Source organism: Danio rerio, chromosome 23, assembly GCF_049306965.1.
Source record: "Danio rerio strain Tuebingen ecotype United States chromosome 23, GRCz12tu, whole genome shotgun sequence".
Taxonomy (NCBI): domain Eukaryota; kingdom Metazoa; phylum Chordata; class Actinopteri; order Cypriniformes; family Danionidae; genus Danio; species Danio rerio.
In genome coordinates this window covers 2,262,222-2,285,302 of record NC_133198.1, presented here as the reverse complement: position 1 = coordinate 2,285,302, position 23,081 = coordinate 2,262,222, and the positions used below count along the sequence as shown (strand labels likewise).

General features: G+C 39.1%; 1 protein-coding gene across 4 annotated transcripts in view; it reads right to left on the bottom strand.

Moving 5' to 3' along the window:
- Nucleotides 1–7,721: 7,721 nt before the first annotated feature.
- cpeb2 (cytoplasmic polyadenylation element binding protein 2) overlaps nt 7,722–23,081 on the bottom strand; it is a 36,802-nt gene continuing 21,442 nt past the window's right edge. The window contains exons 4-11 of one of the 4 annotated variants that reach the window (XM_002666399.8): nt 20,425–20,475; nt 17,164–17,187; nt 16,146–16,319; nt 13,185–13,274; nt 11,096–11,214; nt 9,897–10,011; nt 9,158–9,339; nt 7,722–9,051 (exon numbers count right to left, since the gene is read on the bottom strand). In XM_002666399.8, the coding sequence (XP_002666445.3) occupies nt 8,824–9,051; nt 9,158–9,339; nt 9,897–10,011; nt 11,096–11,214; nt 13,185–13,274; nt 16,146–16,319; nt 17,164–17,187; nt 20,425–20,475 (983 nt within the window). In that variant the 3' untranslated portion in view covers nt 7,722–8,823. The remainder of the gene's footprint in view (nt 9,052–9,157; nt 9,340–9,896; nt 10,012–11,095; nt 11,215–13,184; nt 13,275–16,145; nt 16,320–17,163; nt 17,188–20,424; nt 20,476–23,081) is intronic. The other 3 variants (XM_021469869.3, XM_009296577.5, XM_005174087.6) reach the window with 3 other exon arrangements.

Below are 23,081 nucleotides of genomic sequence, written 5' to 3'. Positions count from 1 at the left end.
AATTAAAAATATCTACTTTTTTCATTTACCACAAATTAAAGATTTATTTTTTCTTAGGTTTTGTATTACTACATCAAGTTTACACACATGGGTCAAAAATGAGTCATGTGAGAAAACTTAAAATAATGTCATTTCTAAAGTCATCTGTCTGTCTGTCTGTCTGTCTACAAAAACTGTAATGAACATAAGTATTTTTGTGAGTTTAAAACAAGATTATTTATGAAAACCTGCAATTGTAAACAAAAAAAAAAAAATGCATTTCAAGATTCTGCAATAAATAAATAAATAAATGCTCAGCCATGATTGAAACAACATATGAATGTAGGTCATTTTAGACCCATGGTGTGCATTACAGTTTTTCTCAGTCGCTTTGGTGCATTTCTCAAACACTAATTAATTAACAGTTAATGCATTTCCCACATGCTCAAAATGGATAGTTCATTCCTCAAAAGCAAGTATTGATGTCAATGAAAGTGTCAGTATCATCAAAATGAAAAGTCTTGACATCATTGTTTATGAGCAAGGTAGTCAAATGGCTTTGTCATGTTTTCACTCAGACAGTTTACTCTGTACAATTTTTTTCAATGCAAAAAAAGTCTGATTTTGGTGACACGTCCTGAAAATGCTCAAGACAGCACTAGATACTATTTGCACAGTCATTTTAAAATTACAGTAAAGTCAGACATCACTGAATTTAGTGAAGCATTTGAGTACAAGACACTGAATATGTATGTTTCACATTTTTACTGCATTTGCTCTTTACAATCCTAATTTATTCACAGTGACACAAATGATTTTTATTCAAAGAGTTAAAAAGAAAAAAACAATACAAGACTGTGTGCTGATGAAAAACAAGTTTATCAAAGAATTCCTGGAATACTAAGTGATGAAGTTCAAATTTTGCAAAGATATAGAAAATATAAAGTTTAGACCCATGTTGTGCATCAGAGGGTTAAGGACTGATATTTTATTCCATCGCATTTCTTAAGCAAAGATGCTGATACCGAATTGTACACTATATTGCCATTACATATTGGCACTGACCACCTTCTTAATCAATTTCCTGTTTCCAGGACATGGCAAATAACTGAAAAAGCATCAATCAGAGGACGCGTTTTTTTGAAGTCACCATATGGGCTTCTTACGAAGTATTTTACAGTATTTTAAAAATACAAGACACTGAATTATTTTGATACAAAACATGAACCCATTTTTATAGACCCCATCAAATACAAACGACAAAATACTATTTTGTATTTGAAATACATGTATCATAAGTACTGTCCATCCCTACCTGTGGAAATGATTGGCCACTTTCAGTTTCTCTTCCTTCAAACCTGAACAACCGGTGTGGGCGGAGCTAAACATGACGTGACGTAGGCAGGTACTTTAATTGTTTTGTATACATTCATTAAGTGAGCGGGCACTTTTTTTATAAAGTGCAACTATAGATGACAGGTCTGTAAATGTAGCACTTTGTCATGCGTGTTTCGTCCTCCAGGGGGCGCCTGAAGACTGAATGGAAATCTTAAAGGGACAGTGATCATAACAATGAAAACTATTCATCATTTACTCACCCCATTACTTGATATAAAAACAAGCTATTTGAGTAACTTACTTCTGTGTTATTTAAATTTTCCCTATTATAGATACCAGCATTCCTCAAAATATCATTTGAAAGAAAGAAAAGAAGCTCATAAAGGTTTAAAATCACAGGGAGACAGTAAATAATGAGGTAATTTCCATTTTTGGGTGAGCTGTGCCTTTAATAATATGACCATACAGCTCTGGAAAACAGTTTAGAGACCAATTCAAATGTATTAGCAGTTCTCTGGATGTGCTTTTAATAGATATTAGACATTAACAGATGAAGTAAAATGGTGATCTTTGTATATTCACAGAAAATGGCAATGGGTCAATATGAATTACAACAAAAAATATTTCCCTTTATTTGTTTTCTTTTCGGCTTAGTCCCTTTATTAATCTGAGGTCGCCACAGTGGAATGAACCGCCAATTTATTCAGCATATGTTACGCAGCGGATGCCCTTTCAGCTGCAACCCATCACTGGGAAACATCTATGCATACTCATTCACACACATACACTACGACCAATTTAACTAACCCAATTCACCTATAGCGCATGTGTTTGGACTTGGGAAACCGGAGCACTCGGAGGAAACCCACGCCAACATGGGGAGAACATGCAAACTCCACACAGAAATGCCAACTGACTCAGCCGAGGCTCAAACCAGCAACCTTCTTGCTGTGAGGCTATCGTGCTACCCACTGCGCCAGCGCCAAAGTGTAAATGTAAAAATAATAATAATAAAATAACACTCAAAGCAAAAGAATAGAGCCGAGACTTGGCTTGTGTCTGAACAGAATGGGTCTTTATTCAGGAAATAAAAGCAAAAGATTGTAATCAACACCCCATTTAAATACAAAACAAATCAAAATAAGGTACAACATGATATTCAGTTTGCATATCAAAGAGCCATTCAGTAATAATTACAGTCTGAACACTTCATAAACCACTTGTGTGAATCTATACACAAACTCGATTTAGAAACTAGAACATTAACAATATTACAAAGATTTTAGCTTTAAAAATAATTCGAATGGAAATAATATTTTAGCAGTTAGCATCATAAAATTATATATTCATATCTTTCCACATAAAAATAGAAAATAATATTAATGACATAGAATATGAAAAATTATCCCAAATATTTTGCTACTATTAGAGTCAAATAAAAAAACGAATCAAGTGGAAATAAAAAGGAACCGACAAACAAAAAAGAAATAGAAATATGCATGAAAAAGTTTCTCCTTTTGTTAGCAAAACACTATCCAAAATAACTACAATCATTTACATCAGTACAAAGATATCTGGATTTAAAAATAGTTGCAATGAAAAAAAGGGGTTTCATCTTTTCTGACAGTAAAAAATGACACTGTGAATCAGAAATTTGCAAAATATGCAATGAAAAAAATAAATCTGCATTAAAAAGGTATACACTGCAATTCTCACTTTTTTTTATACAAACATTAGAAACAGTATTGCACGTCACAACACAGATTCGAGGTTAGTAAGCCTTTAAAAATGTGTTATATTCAAGTTTCTGAGTATCAGTGAGGGGAGGGCTGATACCCCTCCATCTAACCAGGGAGAGTCTCAAGTGTTTTCCATGAACAAAGTAGAACCCTCAATGCTTCCTTCCTTCAAATAAAATACACGACCTTAACTTAAATAGTAATCGAATCGATGTGTGCTAAGCAGTAATACATAAATAGATTCATATACACACACACACACTCACACACAATGATTCAAGAAACGGCTTTTTGCGTGTGAACGTAACCATAAATACGTGGGCGAATCAAGTGAGAGTCTACGGAAATAGAAAAATACAATTTAAATCAAATAGTAGTTATCTGTCTACAAAAATAGTCAAATAAATATGATTTCTCAACGAAAACCCACACATACAAAGCAACAACAGCAACAGTGTTTAACACGGTAAACGGTGGAACGCTGTGAAAAAGCCGCACGTGGCGGCCATCTTGTTTCGTTCCTTCGCTCAGAGTCGATCGTCTAAATAGAATCTGGGTCCAGCGTCTGACACGATACATCAAATAAGTTACTATGTAAAAAATAAAGATATTTAAATTATCCGATAGACTTAAAATAGGTCGCAATATATATACGAAATAGTATACAAAAAAAGAAACGTAACGTGATACAAAATAATAGAGACCGTTTTGCGTTCGACTCCAAACGTCAGGGAAAGAGGGATTGGTTCTCTCAGAGGAGGAAGGAGAGGAGAGAAGTCAGAAAAGGTAGTGCATCACGTGTCCTCGAAGAGTCTGGCCACACGGCAACGAATAAATACACGCATACGCAATAAATAAAACACACAATCTCAGTTGACACTTAAATCACATACACAAGATCAACAGTACTACGAGGGCACTGAATTCTCCACCACACCCGAGAACACAAGGAAAAATAGAGTGCAAAAAAGACAGACGGAAAGAGCAGTACAGTACCAAACGGCCGGTCGCCGAATCAGCGTCGATTGCAGAGATTGTCCATAAGACTGATCTGATCCAATGCACAGAACCGATCGAAAGACGGCTCTGCTACTAAAATAGATTTCCTTTTGTAACATCTCTCTCCTCTCTTTTCTCCATGCCTGTTTTTGCCATTGGATTTTGTCCAGAGAATAAATTACGAAATGCAGAGCTAAGCTCCGCCCACATACAGATAACGACCACAGTTATGATTCCTTCGTGATTTCCTACAAACTACATACATCAGGAGTTTTGGGACAACTTCGCTTGTCCTGCGCTCAAGCGAGTATTGTATGACGTTCAGGGTTTTCAGAAATTTTGAAGTAGGCTCCGCCCTCACACAGACAATGATAACAAGTACGATTCCTTCCCAAATTCCTACACACTACATATAGTAGAGCTACCACAAAAAACAGGCTTGTCCTGCACTCGTGTAGCTATCGTAAAAGAGGAGTGGCGTTCAGGGGTTCCTAAAGTTTTGAATTAGGCTCCGCCCTCATACAGACAACAACCACAGGTATGATTCCTTTGTGATTTCGTACAAACTACGTATCTCAGGAGTTACAGGACAACTTCGCTTGTCCTGCGCTCAAGCGAGTATTGTATGACGTTCAGGGTTTTCGGAAAGTTTGAAGTAGGCTCCGCCCTCACACAGACAATGATAACAAGTACGATTCCTTCCCAAATTCCTACACACTACATATAGTAGAGCTACCACAAAAAACAGGCTTGTCCTGCACTCGAGTAGCTATCGTAAAAGAGGAGTGGCGTTCAGGGGTTTCTAAAGTTTTGAATTAGGCTCCACCCTCATACAGACAACAACCACAGGTATGATTCCTTTGTGATTTCGTACAAACTACGTATATCAGGAGTTTTGGGACAACTTCGCTTGTCCTGCGCTCAAGCGAGTATTGTATGACGTTCAGGGTTTTCGGAAAGTTTGAAGTGGGCTCCGCCCTCGCACAGACAATGATAACAAGTACGATTCCTTCCCAAATTCCTACACACTACATATAGTAGAGCTACCACAAAAAACAGGCTTGTCCTGCACTCGAGTAGCTATCGTAAAAGAGGAGTGGCGTTCAGGGGTTTCTAAAGTTTTGAATTAGGCTCCGCCCTCATACAGACAACGACCACATGTACGATTCCTTTGTGATTTCCAACAAACTACAAATATCAGGAGTTACAGGGAATCTTCGCTTGTCCTGCCCTTAAGTGGATATTATATGACGTTCAGGGATTTCTAAAGTTTTGAACTTGGCTCCGCCCTCATATAAACAACGACCACAGGTATGATTCCTTTGTGATTTCCTATAAACTACATATATTAGGAGTTACGGGACTATCAGGGGGTTTCTGAAATTTTGAATTAGGCTCTGCCCTCACAGACAATGATAAAAGGTACGACTCCTTTCTAAATTCCTACACACTACCTGACAAAAGTCTTGGATCACAGTTGTAAGAGCAAGAAATAATAACTTGACTTCTAGTTGATCATTTGGAAAAGCGGCAGAATGTGAATTTCTCTGATGAATCTTCTGTTGAACTGTATCCCAATCATCACACATACTGCAGAAGACCTACTGGAACCCGCATGGACCCAAGATTCTCACAGATATCAGTCAAGGTTGGTGAAGGAGAAATCATGGTTTGGGGTTGCATTCAGTATGGGGGCGTGCGAGAGATCTGCAGAGTGGACGGCAACATCAACAGCCTCAGGTATCAAGAGATTTGTGCTGCCCATTACATTACAAATCACAGAAGAGGGACAATTCTCCAGCAGGATAGCGCTCCTCATACTTCGGCCTCCACATCAAAGTTTCTAAAAGCAAAGGTCAAGTTACTAGCTCTCTGCAACTCTCACATGATCACCCACTGAAGCTAAGCAGGGCTCTGCCTGGTCAGTACCTAGATGGGAGACCACATGGGAAAGCTTGGTTGCTGCCAGAAGTGTTGTTTGCGAGATCAGCAGGGGGCACTCAACCTGCGGTCTGTGTGGGTCCCAATGCCCCAGTATAGTGAAGAGGACTCTATTCAGTGAGCGCTGTCTTTCAGATGAGACGTTTAACTAAGGTCCCAACTCTCTGTGGTCGTGAAAAATCCCAGGATGTCAGGTTTAACCCTGGCATCCTGGCCAAATTTGCCCACTGTCCATCACGGTCTTCTAACCATCCCCATATCATAATTGGCTTCATAACTCAGTTTCCTCTCCAACAATTAGCTAGTGTGTGGTGTGTTATTATTGGTTGTTACTAAACCTTGGATAGGCGACAAGACTTTAGTCAGGTAGTGTAGAGGAGCTACCACAAAAACGTCTGTGTCCTACACTCGAGCAAGTATTGTAAATCAGGGGTGGTGTTCGGGCTTTTCAGAAATGTTAAATTAGGCTCCGCCCTCACAAAGACAATGATAACGGATACAATTTCTTCTCAAATTCCTACACATTACATATAGTGTAGCTACCACAAGAACAAGCTTGTGCTGCGCTCAAGCGACTATTGTAAAAGAGGGGTGACCTTCAGGCTTTTCGAAATGTGGAAATAGGTTCCGCCTACTCACAGACAATAACCACAGTTACAATTTCTTATCAAATCTCTACGACTTACACATTTCAGAAGCTACCAGGGAAAACATTCCTGTCTCACACTCGAGCAACTTTCGTAAAATTAAGCGCGGTCAAAACATGGAAGTAACAATCGGTGGCATTTTGGGGGGAAACATAGAACCAGGCTACACCCTCACTCAGAAAACTATTACAGGTACGATTTCTTAGCGAATTCCTACCGACTATACATTTATTTAGATATACCACAGTAAACATTTGTGCTGTGCTTGAGTGTCTACCGTAAAAGGGGGTGGCAATTCAGTGCAGGGGTTTTGAAATGTGGAGCTAGACTCTTTCCACACAAAACAATAACAATCGATAGGATTCTTTCGCTAATTCGCACGAACTACACATATTGGAGCTACTACAGAAAATGCTCTTGTCCTGCACTTGAGGGAGTATTGCAAAAATAAGGTGGCATTCAGCGGTGTTCGAAACACGGAGCTAGGCTCCGGTCACACAGTGAAAACAGGTACAAAACGTTCAGAAATTCCTACAAACTATATATATATATATTTATATATTGGAGATACCACAGGAAACTCTAGGTCTCCGCTTGAGCGATTATCGTAAAAAGGGGGTGCCATTTGAAGGGAGGTTCGAAATGTTGAGATAGGCTCCGCCCACACACAGACAACGACAATATGTGTGATTCCTACACAAATCCCTATGAGTTACAAATATCAGAAGCTACCAGGAAAAACGCTCTTGTCCTGCGACTATCGTAAAAGAGGGGTGGTGTTCAGGGGTGTTCAGGAAGGGTTAAATGTGGAGAGGTTCTTACGATCCTCTAGAGTTTAAATCGAACTGAAACCTCAATTGATAACTAGACTCACACTGCACGAAGACGAGACACAAAAACCACAGGACAGCACACCGTCTCTTGACTAATTATCAAGTTACAAAATGGCAGAACTCACTACTCTAAAAACTAACGTCACTTCTCTCGTAATAAGTTTGTAAAGGAATCATCACAACAACGCATGCAAAGGTTCTCACAAAGAATTTTTTACAGTGTTTTTTTCCTTTCATTATTAGTATTGATTATCTTAAATCTAAGAGTCTGACCTTTTATCGCCTCATGCTACATAGATTCCTTTTTTTATCGTTTATTTATCGTATATGCATGTTTGTTTGTTGTGTTTTTTTTTCTTTCTTATATGTGCTGGTATCCTTTACACTGCATGCAAATGATGTACAGCCACAAACATGCATGTAAGTTTTCACATTCTGTGTTTCCGTGCGAGAGGGAACGGACTGCATTTCTGTGTATGACATCGCCAGTGACGTCACAATGGCATTACATAGAACACCGACACTATCTATTCGTTATATAGCAGCAAAGCTTCTTCTATAGCTTGTGATTAAATTGCAAAAGTAGAGCAATAACAAGCCAGATTAATATTCTGAGGTATTGTCTTTTTCTCTTTTTTTGCCAGTGGAAAATGGAAAGTCTCAGTAATTAATTATTGAATCATTCCTATTCCTGCTAAGAGCACATTGGAGTGAAACATCAGGGGGAAATATTATTTTGTGTCTTTTTTTGTGTTATTTTCTATCTCTATATATATATTAAGCGGCAAACGTCTCGTTTTGAGGCCGCGCATTTTGCTACCTTTGGTTCGAGATCCAGGGCAGGCATCATAGATTACGTCGTCAAGGGTTTTCCAGAGACAATTGCGCACTTTGCCCACTAGGGGGGGATTTAGCAGCAGACGGACACACAGAACGAATGAACAGAACGGACAGGCTGCCCCCCAAGCGAAAAACATTCTCGATTCTACTCGTTAAATCTCACATATAAAAATAATTTGAAAAAACTACAAAAAAATCAATCTCTTTTTTTCGTAATCTCCTTTTTTTTAAAAAAACAAAAACACAAACGTACCACAAAAAAACTCTGTTCCGAGCCTGAGATGTACAGGGAGGGAGAAAGAAGTGGTTTGGTGAAATAAACTGAGGCTTGTAGTGTTTCTGGCTGCTACAAAAGATAAAGATATATTTATATATTTATATTCATATATATTCTCTATATCCTGTATACGGTTATGTACTCTATACTGACAGCTTGGGGCCAAACTAAGCTTCTTTTTCTCTATTGTTTTTTAAACCCGCAGCAGATAAGTTGTTTCTGCTTGGTCTTTAGTTCCAGCGGAAGTGGATCTGACGTGGTCGGTCGGCACCCTCTTTGACCAGCGGCTTGTGAAACTCGCGGCCGGCGCGGGAGTGGATGTTCGCCCAGCAGAACTCACAGTAATACTGCAGGCAGGTCACGTTGGCGCAAAAAAATGGCGCAAACTTTCCACCACAGCGCGCTCCCTGGCATTCGTCACACAGCTGATCGTCTAGCACGTACGGCTTGACCTCCACCTGCAACACAAACACGGTTACACCACTTCTGACTCTACTTCTATTTAGAGCAGTGGTTCCCAAAGTGGGGAAGTAATCTGTGAGCAGTGCGGTGTGGTGTGTTTACCCGTTTGTCAATGTCTCCGTGCTGCAGCTGGACGAATCGGGCGCTGATGGCAGCGATGTAGCTCTGCTGATTGGAGAAGGCCACACGCCCCGCCCCCTTTGGGTACTTCAGCTCCGGGTCGGTGTCAATCCCGGCATAACACACTCCACCATACAAGCGGTCCATGATCATGGCCAGCTCCACTGCACAACAGTAAACAAAGAGCGCAAACATTTTAGTGCTTGATGGAAAACTAAAACAGGATGAGGTTTATAAAATTAAAGAAGTTATATTGTCATGTTGGGCAGCACGGGGGCTCAGTGGTTAGCACTGTCACCTCACAGCAAGAAGGTCACTGGTTTGACTCCTGGCTGGGTCAGATGGCATTTCTGTGTTTTAGTTTGCATGTTCTCCCCATGTTGGCGTGGGTTTCCTCTGGGTGCTCCGGTTTCCCCCACAGTCCAAACACATGCGGTACAGGTGAATTGGGTAAGCTAAATTGTCCGTAGTGTATGTCTGTGAATTAGTGTGTGTGGGTGTTTTCCAGTGATGGGTTGCAACTGGAAGGGCATCAGTGGCGTAAAACATATGCTGATTAAGTTTGCGGTTCATTCCGCTGTGGTGACCCCTGATTAATAAAGGGACTAAGCTGAAAAGAAAATGAATGAATGAATGATATATGCTAAGGTAAGCTAAAAGTGCTACCGCCAGACCTGGAGATTGCCTGAATGGAATAAAAAAATTAGAAAACGTGTCTTACCAGCTCTCAGTGGACGCGGGACTCCTCCTACAAAGATGGTCTTACGAGGGTCCAGCGGCTGCGATCCGTCCATCACGAAATCGCTGTCACTCAGGTTCCACGGGCGAATTTGGACCTGAAACCACACACAGATCCACAACATGACGCTTTGTCCACAGACATTTAGATGTGTGATATCTGGTTTAGGGCATCACGATGGCACAGTGGGTAGCACGATCGCCTCACAACAAGAAGGTCACTGGTTCAAGCCCTGAATGGGCCACTTGCCTATTTCTGTATGGAGTTTGCATGTTCTCCCCGTGTTGGCGTAGGTGTCCGGTTTGCCCACAATCCAAACACATGCGCTTTAAACTAAATTGGCCGTAGTGTATAAGTGTGAGGGCAAGAGTGTATGGGTGTAGCTGGAAGAGCATCCGCTGCATAAAACATATGCTGGATAAGTTGGCGGTTCATTCCGCTGTGGTGACCCCTAATTAATAAAGGGACTAAGCCGAAAAGAAAACGGATGAATGAATAAAATCTGGTTTAAATAAATAGAAGTCCTTAAAAGGACAGTACACGCCCAAAAAATTAAATTCTGTCATCATTTTCTCATCTGTATCCTCTCTCTTCCCACGTCATGACCTTGCCAAGTATGATGTGATCCTGGATTAACATCTATGTTGACCCTGGACCATCATTTTTGTTGGAAAATGTTATCCATATCTACTACCTATCCCTTAACCCAACTATAACTGTACATTATACCCAAAATCTGAGAGGATTAATAGTTGGATAACATTTACACAACATGTAGAAGTGCATAAACCTAACCGTGAGCCTAACATTAACATAAACGGTAAACATATCCCTTAATTCTGATTGGCTGATTGGAATGTTGTTCCCAGATCAACATAGATGTTAGTCCAGGAACACGTCCTACTTGGTGAAATCCGGTTGGTGTTCTCTCTTCTGTTGAACACAAATGAAGAAATACTTAAGAATGCTGTAAAAAAACCGCCGTTGACTACCATAGTATATTTTGTTCCTACTTTGAATGCCAAATTGCTGCTTTCTTCAACATTCTTCAAAACATCTTCTGTGCATTCAACAGAAGAAAGACATTTATAAAAGTGTTCAACCACTTGAGTGTGCTTAAATGAAAATCCCTGTTGAAGGTATAAGATGTGCATATACAGTATGTGTGTGTGTAGACTCACAGGCTTGTCTTTGATGGTGGGACTGGACACACACAGGTAGAGTTTGCCGTCCTCCTCCAGACAGGCTTCGATCAAGGCCTGAACTGAAGTCTCCTCTTGGAACAGAAGAAAAGCATAACCTACACACAAACACACACAATCAGTATACTCTATATTCAAAGGAGTTGTAAGGAATGTTGAATGCAGACAGGACTGCTCACCAAGGCTGCATTTATTTCATCAGAAATACAGCACAAATTGTAAAATTATGAAATGTTATTGCACTATAAAATAACTGTTCAAAAGTAGTTTATCATGTAATTTAATCATCTACTCCAGTGTTTTAAAAGATTACTCCAGCTTTCAGAGTCACATAATCCTTCAGAAATCACTTAAATATTAATTATTAATATTATTATTGTTATTAATATTATTATTATTATTGGTAATAGTAATAAAAGCAACAATGACTGGAGTAAAAATTTTATTTGGAACAACATACAATAAAAAAGCAGTTATTTAAAATGTTAATACATATTTAACAATTTATTTACCTTTAATAAATGCAGAAAAACTGAATAATTTATATATATATATATATATATATATATATATATATATATATATATATATATATATATATATATATATATAGGGCTTTACATTAACTTTTTTTAATCACCAGCCACAGTGGCTAGTTTTCCAACGTTACTAGCCACTCTGCATTTTCACTAGCCACAATTAGTTGTTGGGAAAATATTCTTATATGCATAAATATGACTTCGACATGCTAAAATTACTTGATTTAGTTTTTGTGTTATGTCCACATGCCTCCTCATTAATTTCGCGTTTTGTGTGTCGTGTACGAGCAAATGGGTCATGGTTTCATTCACATGACAGAACTCAAAATTAAGAATTTTCCTAATTTATCTCTGACCACACCAAACAAAAATTATTTCTTAGCCACAAATTTTAAATGTGTCAAACAAGCTAAATATTGCCGTATACCATACTTTTTATTTAACAAACTTCTTTTATAAAACCAAAGAAAAGCAATTGACTTTTAAAAATAATTATTGTCGTGTATCAAAAATATGCACAGTAATCTGACCTCGCTAAAGGTCTCTCAGATCAGTTAACTACACCTAAATGAAGGGGTAATCTCATATTAAAGCAATGTTGTTGTAAAAAATGATAATTAAACCATATAAACAAAAATAACCGTAAGCAAAAGAAAGCAGGTGAAAAACACACTGTGTGATAATGGAAGGATGATCACACGGTTAAGGCCAATTAATAATCTGTTCAAAGCGAAAGCAACCGGTGCTGCTTACAAAAAGACATATTTGCAGCTCTTGAAAGCAGCGAGACTGTGTGTGCATTAGCATTACTTTTTTGCCTGACTATTTGAAAGAGATCCGATCACAGTTGCGTTCCAGGCATGCGTGCTTCAAGGAAGGAAACAGTCGCACGAGTGATTATCCTCTCATTCGGTATTCATCTGCTTTCTTCTGCTCGTGCGAATGCAATTATTTATTTTTTTTGTTAGTCGTGCTGTTTCTCCATTCTAAGATCACATTTGCAGGCATATTGGGTCATTTTTATAGTCGAACCCTGCTTTTAAGAAAACCACAATTTAAAAATGATTTTCAACCAGCCAAAGTGGCTAGTGGGAGTGACTGTCTTACCCGTCAAAGCTAAAGTCTACCCGCGTTTGGTGGGTTGGCGGGTGTTAATGTAAAGCCCTGTATATTATATTATTAATTAATATTAAATAAATATATAATTAAAAAATAAAAATAAAAAAAAACCTGACCCCAAACTTTTGACTGGTAGTGTAAATGTAAATGACTCATCTCCGCACCAGTCCTGTATTTCTGTCACACTGAAAAAAGTGTTGCATGCAGAACTGTTGCAAGCTATTTATTTGTGTTGAATTTAAACAAACAAATTAAATTGAGTAATGTTGAACTTAATTTGTTTGTTTAAATTCAACACAATTAAATTGTTTACAGCCACTTAACGTAAAAAAAAATTAGTAAATCCAAGGAATCATCTTCGAATTATTTTTTTCAGTGCAGCTGTAAATGTGCTGTTTTTCTAGTCGTACCTTTAGGGGGGAAGTAAGACTTGCTCTCTGCTTTGTGAGGCCAATCAACCACCAAGTGCCCGAAGCGCCGAAAACTGCTTGTGATTTCATCTGTGTGAAAGAAAAGAGAGAGGGAAATCAGACAAAGAGCAGAGAAACACACAGCTTTATCATGCTGTACCATCACACTGTGTCCTAAATACACGTGACACGTGATAAAAGCTATCTTTTCCATCTTAAAGGGAGTTTTTGTGCTATTTGAGCATCAGCGATGCGTGACATTTCTATAATAGAAACAGTTTCTATCTGTTAAAACTACAGCATAAACTACAGTGACCATGATCACCTCATTATGGGATTTATTCAGTGCTAAAATCATAAAAACACTATTTTAAATGACATTTATTGCTATACTACTGAAAGCAAATAGTTCATCTCAGATCTGGAAAGCAAAAATAACTAGCAGATGGTTTAAAACTCTAACAGTAGCCTATTAATAATGTTAAAGAGGTTTAATATGTATTAATTAAATTAAAAGCCTGTTCCATTTCGTTGCTAGTGCAGTGGCTGGCATTGAAATGTTTCTGTCAGGTCAGTCAGCAGGTGAAAAACACACTTCTTCAGCTTCAGTTTGGCCCTGGTCACTAAGCAAAGCCAGGGTTGGGAGTAACCCATTACAAAAGTAATGATTACAATAGTATATCACTTTTTACTGTAATGCGGTAATTTAAAGTCAGCATGAACTGGTAGCTGCAGCCAATTTTTATTCATATCATGACACAATTTTAAGAGAAAATGAATATTAAATGAGCAAAAAGTGGGTGTGGCTTGTTTTTTTCTACTGCAAGCTGATTGGATGTGGTAACATAGGCATTTCATTCGGAAAGATGGGAATGAATGTACTAACATTGTGAGACATTCACGCTGCACACACCAGAGAAAAAATCTTTAGGTAAAATAGTGTCTTTTTACTGTTGCTGGAGGTATTTTAGAAAGCTTGTCAGTAAAAGATGGGTCTGGATGCAGACCTGGTGCAGTGCAATCTGAGCTGCATCCAATGCTTTTTTAATGGGCTCACCTAACCCTACCCATCACAGTAACGTCACTACCTCCATTTGATTGCATTGTGTCTGACATTGCATGGCTGAGTGATGCAATCTCAGCTTGCATCATAAAGGCTGCATCCAGATACTATTGGTAAAATCTCTGTCAATACCAGCAATGAGGAGGTAAGATGCTTCATATAATATAGATAAAAAAGGTCCTGTGAAGTGCTTTGAGATGTGCATTTTTATTCATAGTTTGACCTAATCTCAACTGAAACATGAAGAGAGGGCGGGGCATAGGGTAGCTCCTCCCCTTTAAACAGCCAATAGTGTTTTGTTTTTCTCACAGCTCTGCCAGTAAGAGTGGTTGAGCTCAAGCGCATCAAATTAAAAGGAAAAAGGAGGCGGGGCATGTTGGATACTAGAGAACATCTGATTGGTCAAAAGATTTGATGAGAAACTGAAGTATGAGGTGATGTCAAAAAATTTGTTGATACATTTAGGCAAGAGAAAGTGACAAACTGCATGCTTTGGGTGTTTATATCAGTTTTATATTGTCTAAATGCAAATGTTGTCACTGTTCTGAAGTATCTAACATCTATTTTTTATTTTTTATTTTACGATACCTGTATGGAATAAATACAAATACAGTGTATTTATTGTGTTTATAATGTATTTGAGAACACTTGTGGTGCTTTTGAGTTGGGATAGAGGTGGGGTTATGGACAGGTTTGGTGGTGTGGGTAGGTTTAAGGGTGGGTTAAAGTGTAAGGGATGGTCAACAGTGTATTTACAAATGTAATTACAAAAGTTAATTACAGATGTAACTACAGGTATTTAATCAAGCATAAGTACACAGTAAATACATGTTTTTACACAATAAGTACATTGTAACAAACTATTAATTCCTGTGTAAGAACATATTAGTTAAGGTCACTTAATATAAAGTCGGACCAGTTGAGTTCATTCATTCAATTTTCTTTTCAGCTTAGTCCCTTTATTAATCCGGCGTCACCACAGCTGAATGAACAACCAACTTATCCAGCATATATTTTATGCAGCAAATGCCCTTCCAGCTGCAACCCATCTCTGGGAAACATACATTCACACCCCACACCAGGGCCAGACAGAATCGGACGTTTTTTGCTATTTCTGTGCAGAATTTTGCTAAAAATCTGTGGATTTATGCAGAATGATTTTGGGTAGAATCATAACTAGACCTAAATATATGAAATAAAAAGTAACACTCTGCTGGTCCTAGGAGGGAATCACTGAGTTTGTCTCTGTGACAGGCTTAGTCCATATTTTACCCAATTTGGGTTTAAATTGTATATTATATTATTATTGTTATTATAATTATGTGTTATTATTGTTATTGTGTTATTGTGTAGGGCTACAGTTTCACCTATATAAAAAGCTATATTTTTGGGGTGTATAATTATAATGCAAGTTTGTTAATCATATATTAAGATGTATTTCAAATGATTAAAATCGATAAAAAAGGTCCCACTTTATATTAAGTGTCCTTAACTACTATGTACTTAAATCAAAAATTAAATACAATGTACTTACTGTGTTTATAATGTGTTTGAGAACACTTGTGGTGCTTTTGAGTTGGGATAGAGGTGGGGTTATGGACAGGTTTGGTGGTATGGGTAGGTTTAAGGGTGGGTTAAGGTGTAAGGGATGGTCAACAGTGTATTTACAAATGTAATTACAAAAGTTAATTACAGATGTAATTACATACATGTATTTAATCAAGCATAAGTACACAGTAAATACATGTATTTACACAATAAGTACATTGTAGCAAACTATTAACTCCTATGTAAGTACATATTAGTTAAGGCCACTTAATATAAAGTGGAACCAAAAAAGAAAAACATTTACATTCATAATTTCAATCCCAAGACTAGAAGTGGCATCAGAAACAAACCTTCGTCGATGTCAGGAGGCAGGCCGCCCACAAAAACTTTTCGGGAAAACCTCTCAATGCGCTCGCCGTTCTGGTGCGGGTAACATTGAGGCGAGCCCAACACACCCGGGACGCCCTGATTCCCATGACCATCATCCAGTAAACCGTCATCAATGGGAAAGAGTGAAGAGCGTCCTGCAGGAAAAAACAGACCACATCTGATCAGAGAACAACCCTACAGTGAATAGTCCCTAGAGTGTGTGTGTGTGTGAAGTTTCAGCTCAAATTCCCACACAGATGTGTCTTTAATAACTCTTAAAAGTTTTAAGCTTTAATCCTAATTGTGGTGTTTTGGTGAATGTCGCTTTAAATTCAAATGAGATTGTGCTTTTTTTAGAAGAGGGCGGAGCTACAAATGCCTGTGTGTCAGCATAGTGGCAGATTCAAAAACAACGAGGGAGAGATGGTCACTAGTGGGCGGGGCTTTTCCCCTTCTGATGACACATACAAAGGGAGAATGTCAATCAAAGTGTTTCTGCAGACTGTTTTCATCAAGTCTGATAATAAAAGGTAGAATAAATGAATTTTGACCATTATCAGCTGGTTATATTTACACACTGCTGACACACAACTGTGTTTAAACCCCTTATAAAAGTGATTTCTGCATAATAGGTCCCTGTTAAATACAATGCTTAAAATTGATCGTTCTGTGGAAATCAATTTAAAACAAATCCACTACTTGTACTTTATTCTTTATACTAAATATTTATTACATTTATTAGTATTTATTAATACTTGATTCTGATTGGTCGTCACAACATTCCTAGGTATGCTCATTTTGGGATAAAGTACATTCAGGAGGTTGTTATCGCAGAATAAACCCTGACAGGCAGCACAAAAGTGGAGCACAGTTGTTTAACTGAAGGGCTTGCTAATGGTCAATGAATACCCAAAGAGCAGCTTGCACACATATACACAGTACACAAACACACAGAATGTGACCATGCGAACACAGAGAGCTCAAAGATCCGTATTTTACCTCGTCGTCTGCCATAGCTCCTGGCTGCATGTGAATAAAAACAACACAGAACACTGTGAAACACGCGGCTCCAGGCCAATGTCATGATTATGTAAATACAGGCACGCGTTTAGTCACGAAACATTCACTACAGAAGACTTTTGTCTAAGCCAGTGGTTCTCAAAAATCTTTCATTAAGTACCACCTCAGAAAAAAATTGTCACTCCAAGTACCACCCAAATGAGCAGTATTGAAATACAGTAGTGTGGTAGGCCCAGTAAAGCAGCTATAACTCTGCACAGTAAAAAAAACGTGGCAGATTACCTCACAAATATAGGCTATATGTCATATATGGCACATTATATACATAATTTTTGATACATTTTGAAATATATGTAGCATGTACATGACATATTTCATTCCTCCGCGTACCACTAGAAGGAAGCCCGCGTACCACTAGTGGTACACGTACCACAGTTTGAGAACCACTGGTCTAAGCAGAGTCAGACCTTACTGTCCTAATGAAATCCTTCAACATCAAGGCATGATCATATTTTAATTTGGTAAAATAAGTGTAATCTAGAGGCCTTTGCCTTTCATATAAGCCACTTCTGATACCAAATGATCAACTAGAAGTCAACTTATTATTTGTTGTTCCTAAATTTTGTATAGCCGACAAGACTTTAGTCAGGTGCCGTCTTGGCACAAGTTCAAATACATGTGCTACAGGGGAAGTGAGTAAGCTAAATTGCCCGTAGTGTATGAGAGTGTGTGTGTGTGTGTGTGTGGATGAGTGTGTATGGATGTTTCCCAGTGATGCGTTGCAGTTGGAAGGGCATCAGCTGCGTAAAACATATGCTGGATAAGTTGGCGGTTCATTCCGCTGTGGCGACCCCATATTAAAAAAGAAACTAAGCTGAAAAGAAAACTGTATGAATGAATGAATGAATGTTATTATTCCCATGCAAACAACGATTTACAAAACTTAACGCGAGAATGTGAGCTCCTGTATGTAAACTCTAAATAAACATATTTAACTTCAATATTGACTGATTTAAAACGCTTTAAATCATCATATAAGCCATAATCAATAATAAATAAAGTCTAATTTATTCTGCCATATGTTCACTTTCAGGAAAGTTTCTACACACATCTGATAAGTCAGACCCTTGTTGACTATAAAGCCTGGTTTATACTTCTGCGTCAAGTGACCGGCGTAACCCACGGCGCAGGTAACGCGCGTAGCTGTGCATTTATACTTCTGCGCGCTGTCTCTGTTGGTCTGTATTAACACTTTCGAAACGCTAGTGGGCAGTGAGGTGTAAATGTTCCTCTGTGTCGAGTTTCTTCGCTGCTGTTTTGCTTTTCCTGAACACTTCCTGGAAGTACAAGTGGCTCACACTCGCTCCTTTTGAGGAAGGAACCGGCGGAAGAGCAACAACTTAAACTATGAAGTAAACACAGAACAAAACTTTCCATCAGGAGCTCCTTCACGGGACTCCACACTTGTAAACAATCGCTCCATTGGGCTGGCGTCCAGCTCGCGCCATTCGCGCGGCTCTCGGCCCCGCCCAGACTCGTCAGCACTACCAAGCCGACCAATTACAGAGCTTGCGCTACGCGTCATTGCGACGTGTAGTTACAATTTTTGAGAGGTGCACGTCAGCGACGCCGACAGCACCATAGCATACGCCGACGTTTGACGCAGAAGTATAAATCAGCCTTTATACATCGCCTCCCTTAACAGATTGGGGACACAAATTCTTAGATCATTCCTGAAATGTGTAACTTTTCTCTAAATATGACTCGATCAATTTGCTCATCCCCCGGTGATGGTAGGGTTTAGGGTGGCGGGGTTGTGTGCCATGCCTCAGTTTTAAAATCAGACATTTTCATACGACTGAACTCGTACAAATTCATATGAATTAGCCACTAAACTGACTAAATGTAAAATAGTTTGTTTCCTCGTGGGATCAGGCTGGCATTACCGATGCTGGCCTCAGCAAGCGAAATGAAGTCTTTCTGCTAAAATGACAGTTATTTTTAGAGTATAATCTAAGATGATCCCATTATCCAAAAAAAGAAAGCAACAGCTGTTGCAGAAATACGCCATCGCAAGAGAGCAAAAGCACAATCCTGCGCAGCTTTAGAGACTGTGACCTAAACTGAGCAATGCTGATCTCAATACAGCCAAACACAACAAGAAGAGCTCAGTCACACGGGCTAAAAACAGATGAAGCCCTACTGTCTAAACCAGAGGTCACCAAACATGTTCCTGGAGGGCCGGTGTCCTCCAGATTTTAGCTCCAACTCTAATCAAACCAACCCAAGCTTATTCTGGAAACGTAGCCCCACGGACGTTTCTGGATTTACGTGGCTGGAGGTATGTAAGGCCACGTTTAGTTTTTCTCGAGCGAACGATGCGGGGCGGTGTGGTACCGCTCCGCTCCTCCTTTTCGCGCTTGCCGGCCGACGGCTGACCTCCAGGTGGAGGGCTTTCCCAATGCAACCAGTTTGTCCGCTTAGCTCGCAGCGTTACGTCGGCGGAAGCTTAGGCCCAGAGAAAGAGGAGCCGGCCGCCGGGACGACCGGGATCGGTCCGGGGAAGAGCGGTTCCAGAAATCAGGTAAGATGAAAAACAGAATCCAAAAAGTAAGGGCGAGATCGCGGCAGGATCCGAAAACGCTATCGAAATCAAATACGAGGACTTTTGCTTTTTTATTCTGGACGGCTTTTGCAAACCGTCGCTTGGGTTTAGGGAAGGAGGAGGAGGGCGGCCAGGTTGGCCGATCGGCCGGCCACCTGGTCGATTGTTTGGTTGTTCAACCAGCCAGTCGGACGGAGGGTCGCTCCACAGCGGCCTCCAGCGGCTTTTCATGCGAGAACAGTGCGGGCGCGAACGGCGCTGGAAGGGCATGTACTGTGTAAAACACATGCTGGAATAGTTGACAGTTCATTCCACTGTGGCTATCCCTGATAAATCAGGGACTAAGCCGAAGGAAAATTAATGAATAAAAAATGTATTATACAATGAATATATAATCAAATAATAAAATAATAATAATAATTTAAAGAACAAAACCTGGAGAGATTCTCAACAAATTCTTTTAAGGATTCAACAAATCACTCATTTAAACTGGGAGTTTGCAGCTAAGTCCAGCATAATCAAACCTATGCTCTCGAGCCCACATTAGCTGGACATTTCTCAAGATGGCCTCTGCTAATGTGATCACATTACAGACAGAACGAAGGCACAAAACTGAAGCTGACTGCCATATTTACCATTGAGCATGAGTAGGCCGTCAGCGCCTGGGTGTGGGCATCCCACATGGCCTGAACATGAGAGAAGAAACAGAGAGAGAGAGATAGAGAGCAGGATCAAACTTACAGCCACAAACCTACAGATCAACCCGTGTAGGGAGCATCTTTAGACACCTAACGCAAGCAAAACCAGAATGAGCTCAGAGAGAAAATAACAGCAAACAACTTTACTTAAATGTACAATTCACAAAATTAACAAATTAATAAGCATCTTTTAGACCACTCACTGCTTATTAATAGTTAGTAAGGTAGTAGTTGGGTTAGATTAGGGCTGTAAAATAAGATCATACCTCATAAGCACTAGTAAACCCTACTGAAAAAAACAGCTTAAACCAGCCTAAGCTGGTTGGCTGGTTTTAGCTGGTCGACCAGGCTGGTTTTAGAGGAGTTTTGGCCATTTCCAGGCTGGTTTCCAGCCATTCAGGCTGGGAGTCCAACCAAAACCAGCTATGTTCAGCTTAAACCAGGCTGGTCAAGCTGGTTTTAACTGAATTTAGCTGGTCATTTTCCAGCCTGACCAGCTAAGACCAGGCTGGAAACCACCCTGGAAATGGCCAAAACCCCTCTAAAACCATGCTTGTCAATCAGCTAAAACCAGCCTAGGCTGGTTTAAGCTGGATTTTTCAGCAGGGAACAGTTATAATCGTAATAATAGGCAGGTAATACGCGTCTAATTAATGATGTGAATTGTTAGTTAAACTAAAGTGTTGCCAACTTTTGTATTTTTGGACACTTTACAGTAAAGTTTCATGTTTTTACTAACATGAACTAAGAATGAACAATACTGTAAAGCATGTATTAATCATAGTTTAACATTTACTAAAGTATTATTAAAATCCAAATGCATAGTTAATATACTGTGATTTAACATGAGATAACAACTTTATTCAGTCATTTATAACTAATGTTAAATAAATAGTGTATTTAATGTGCTATCCATTGTTTGTTCATGCTAGCAAACAAATATTGAACAGTGACCAACATATCATTAGCTTAGCAACATGCTAAACAACACACAATCAGAGTAAGCACCCAATGAAAAAGAGTATTTTACCTGCTGATTTGATGCTAACAATCAGCTGTTAAAGCATCATACACACAACTCAAGGTAGATGCATTTATGACAGTAGTTTAGAGGGTTAGTTTTATGAAGAGAGACAAACAAAACACACTCCTGTCCAGCTGATGGCGCTAATGCACAAAGAAGATTATGACAGATGACAGGATGTTACACAAAATGGTTAGTAAAGGCTTAAAAATAAATTATTTATCATATAAAAACGCAAATATTCACTAAAGGAGACATTAATTCACCCCTTGAGGTTACATGAGGCACTTTTTATTATAAGTAGATGCGCTTTTGGACTGTTGATTAAAATCAGCCAACATTGCTATTGCAGAGCTGCAAAAGCCCCAGATATATTTTAAAATACCTCTGACTAAATTAGAAAGACAGAAAAAATCATATAAACCTATAGTATGCCTCAAGAATGAGTAAATGATGGCATAATTTTTGTTTTTGTGTGAACTAACCTTTTAATAGTCTTTCTAGATCTCTGCAGAGAAGAAAAATCCAGCTTAAACCAGCCTAGGAAGGTTGGCTGGTTTTAGCTGGTCGACCAGCCTGGTTTTAGAGGGGTTTTGGTATCTTCCAGGCTGGTTTCCAGCCCTTTCCAGCCTGGTCTTAGCTGGTCAGGCTGGGAGATGACCAGCTAAAACCAGCTTGACCAGCCTAGCCAAGCTGGGACCCCAGCAAAAACAAGCTATGTCCAGTATAAACCAGGAGGGTCAAACTGGTTTTAGATGGTTTTAGCTGGTCATTTTCCAGCCTGACCAGCTAATACCAGAAATGACTGGAAACCAGCCTGGAAGTGGCCAAAATCCCTCTAAAACCAGACTGGTCGACCAGCTACCAGCCAACCATCCTAGGTTGGTTTAAGCTGGATTTTTCAGCACGGTGAGAAGTAAAATCCACATCACAGCTATAACAATAAAGTCACAGAAAGCTAAATCATTGCAATCACTTTTAAAAAGTATCATATTTTTAGCCAATAAATAATTAAAACACAATCAAACTCCTTCTGGCTTTCCAGTGTGCAAGCATTTAAAGGGACAGTTCACTCCAAAATGTCAAATCTGTCATCATTTACGCAAACCACTTTGAGTTTCTTTCTTCTGTGAACACAAAAAAAAAAGATATTTGGAAGAATGTTGGAAACCTGTAACCATTGACTTCCTTAGTAAGACAACAGATTCTATGGAAGTCAATGGCTGTCGGTTTTAAATATCCTCTTTTTTGTGTTTAGAAAGAAGATCACGTGTTTGTTTACAAATGTTTATATCTGTATTGTAGTTTCATCTTCATTGTGGTAAACATTACATCCATAATTTCATAACCTTCAGGATTTTGGCTTAAAAGTCAGCGGACAGCAATAAATCTCAACAGGGTTTAAAACACAGTACTTTTCTCTTGCAGGGAAAGTTGCTAGCAAAGATGAATTAGCGTTGCTGTGTTAGTAGGTCACCCTTAAGTTAGACCCCGATCACATGACTGACGCAAACATGATCTGAAGCTCTGTCACATGACGCTCCACATGTGCACTTAAGACAAGGAGGAA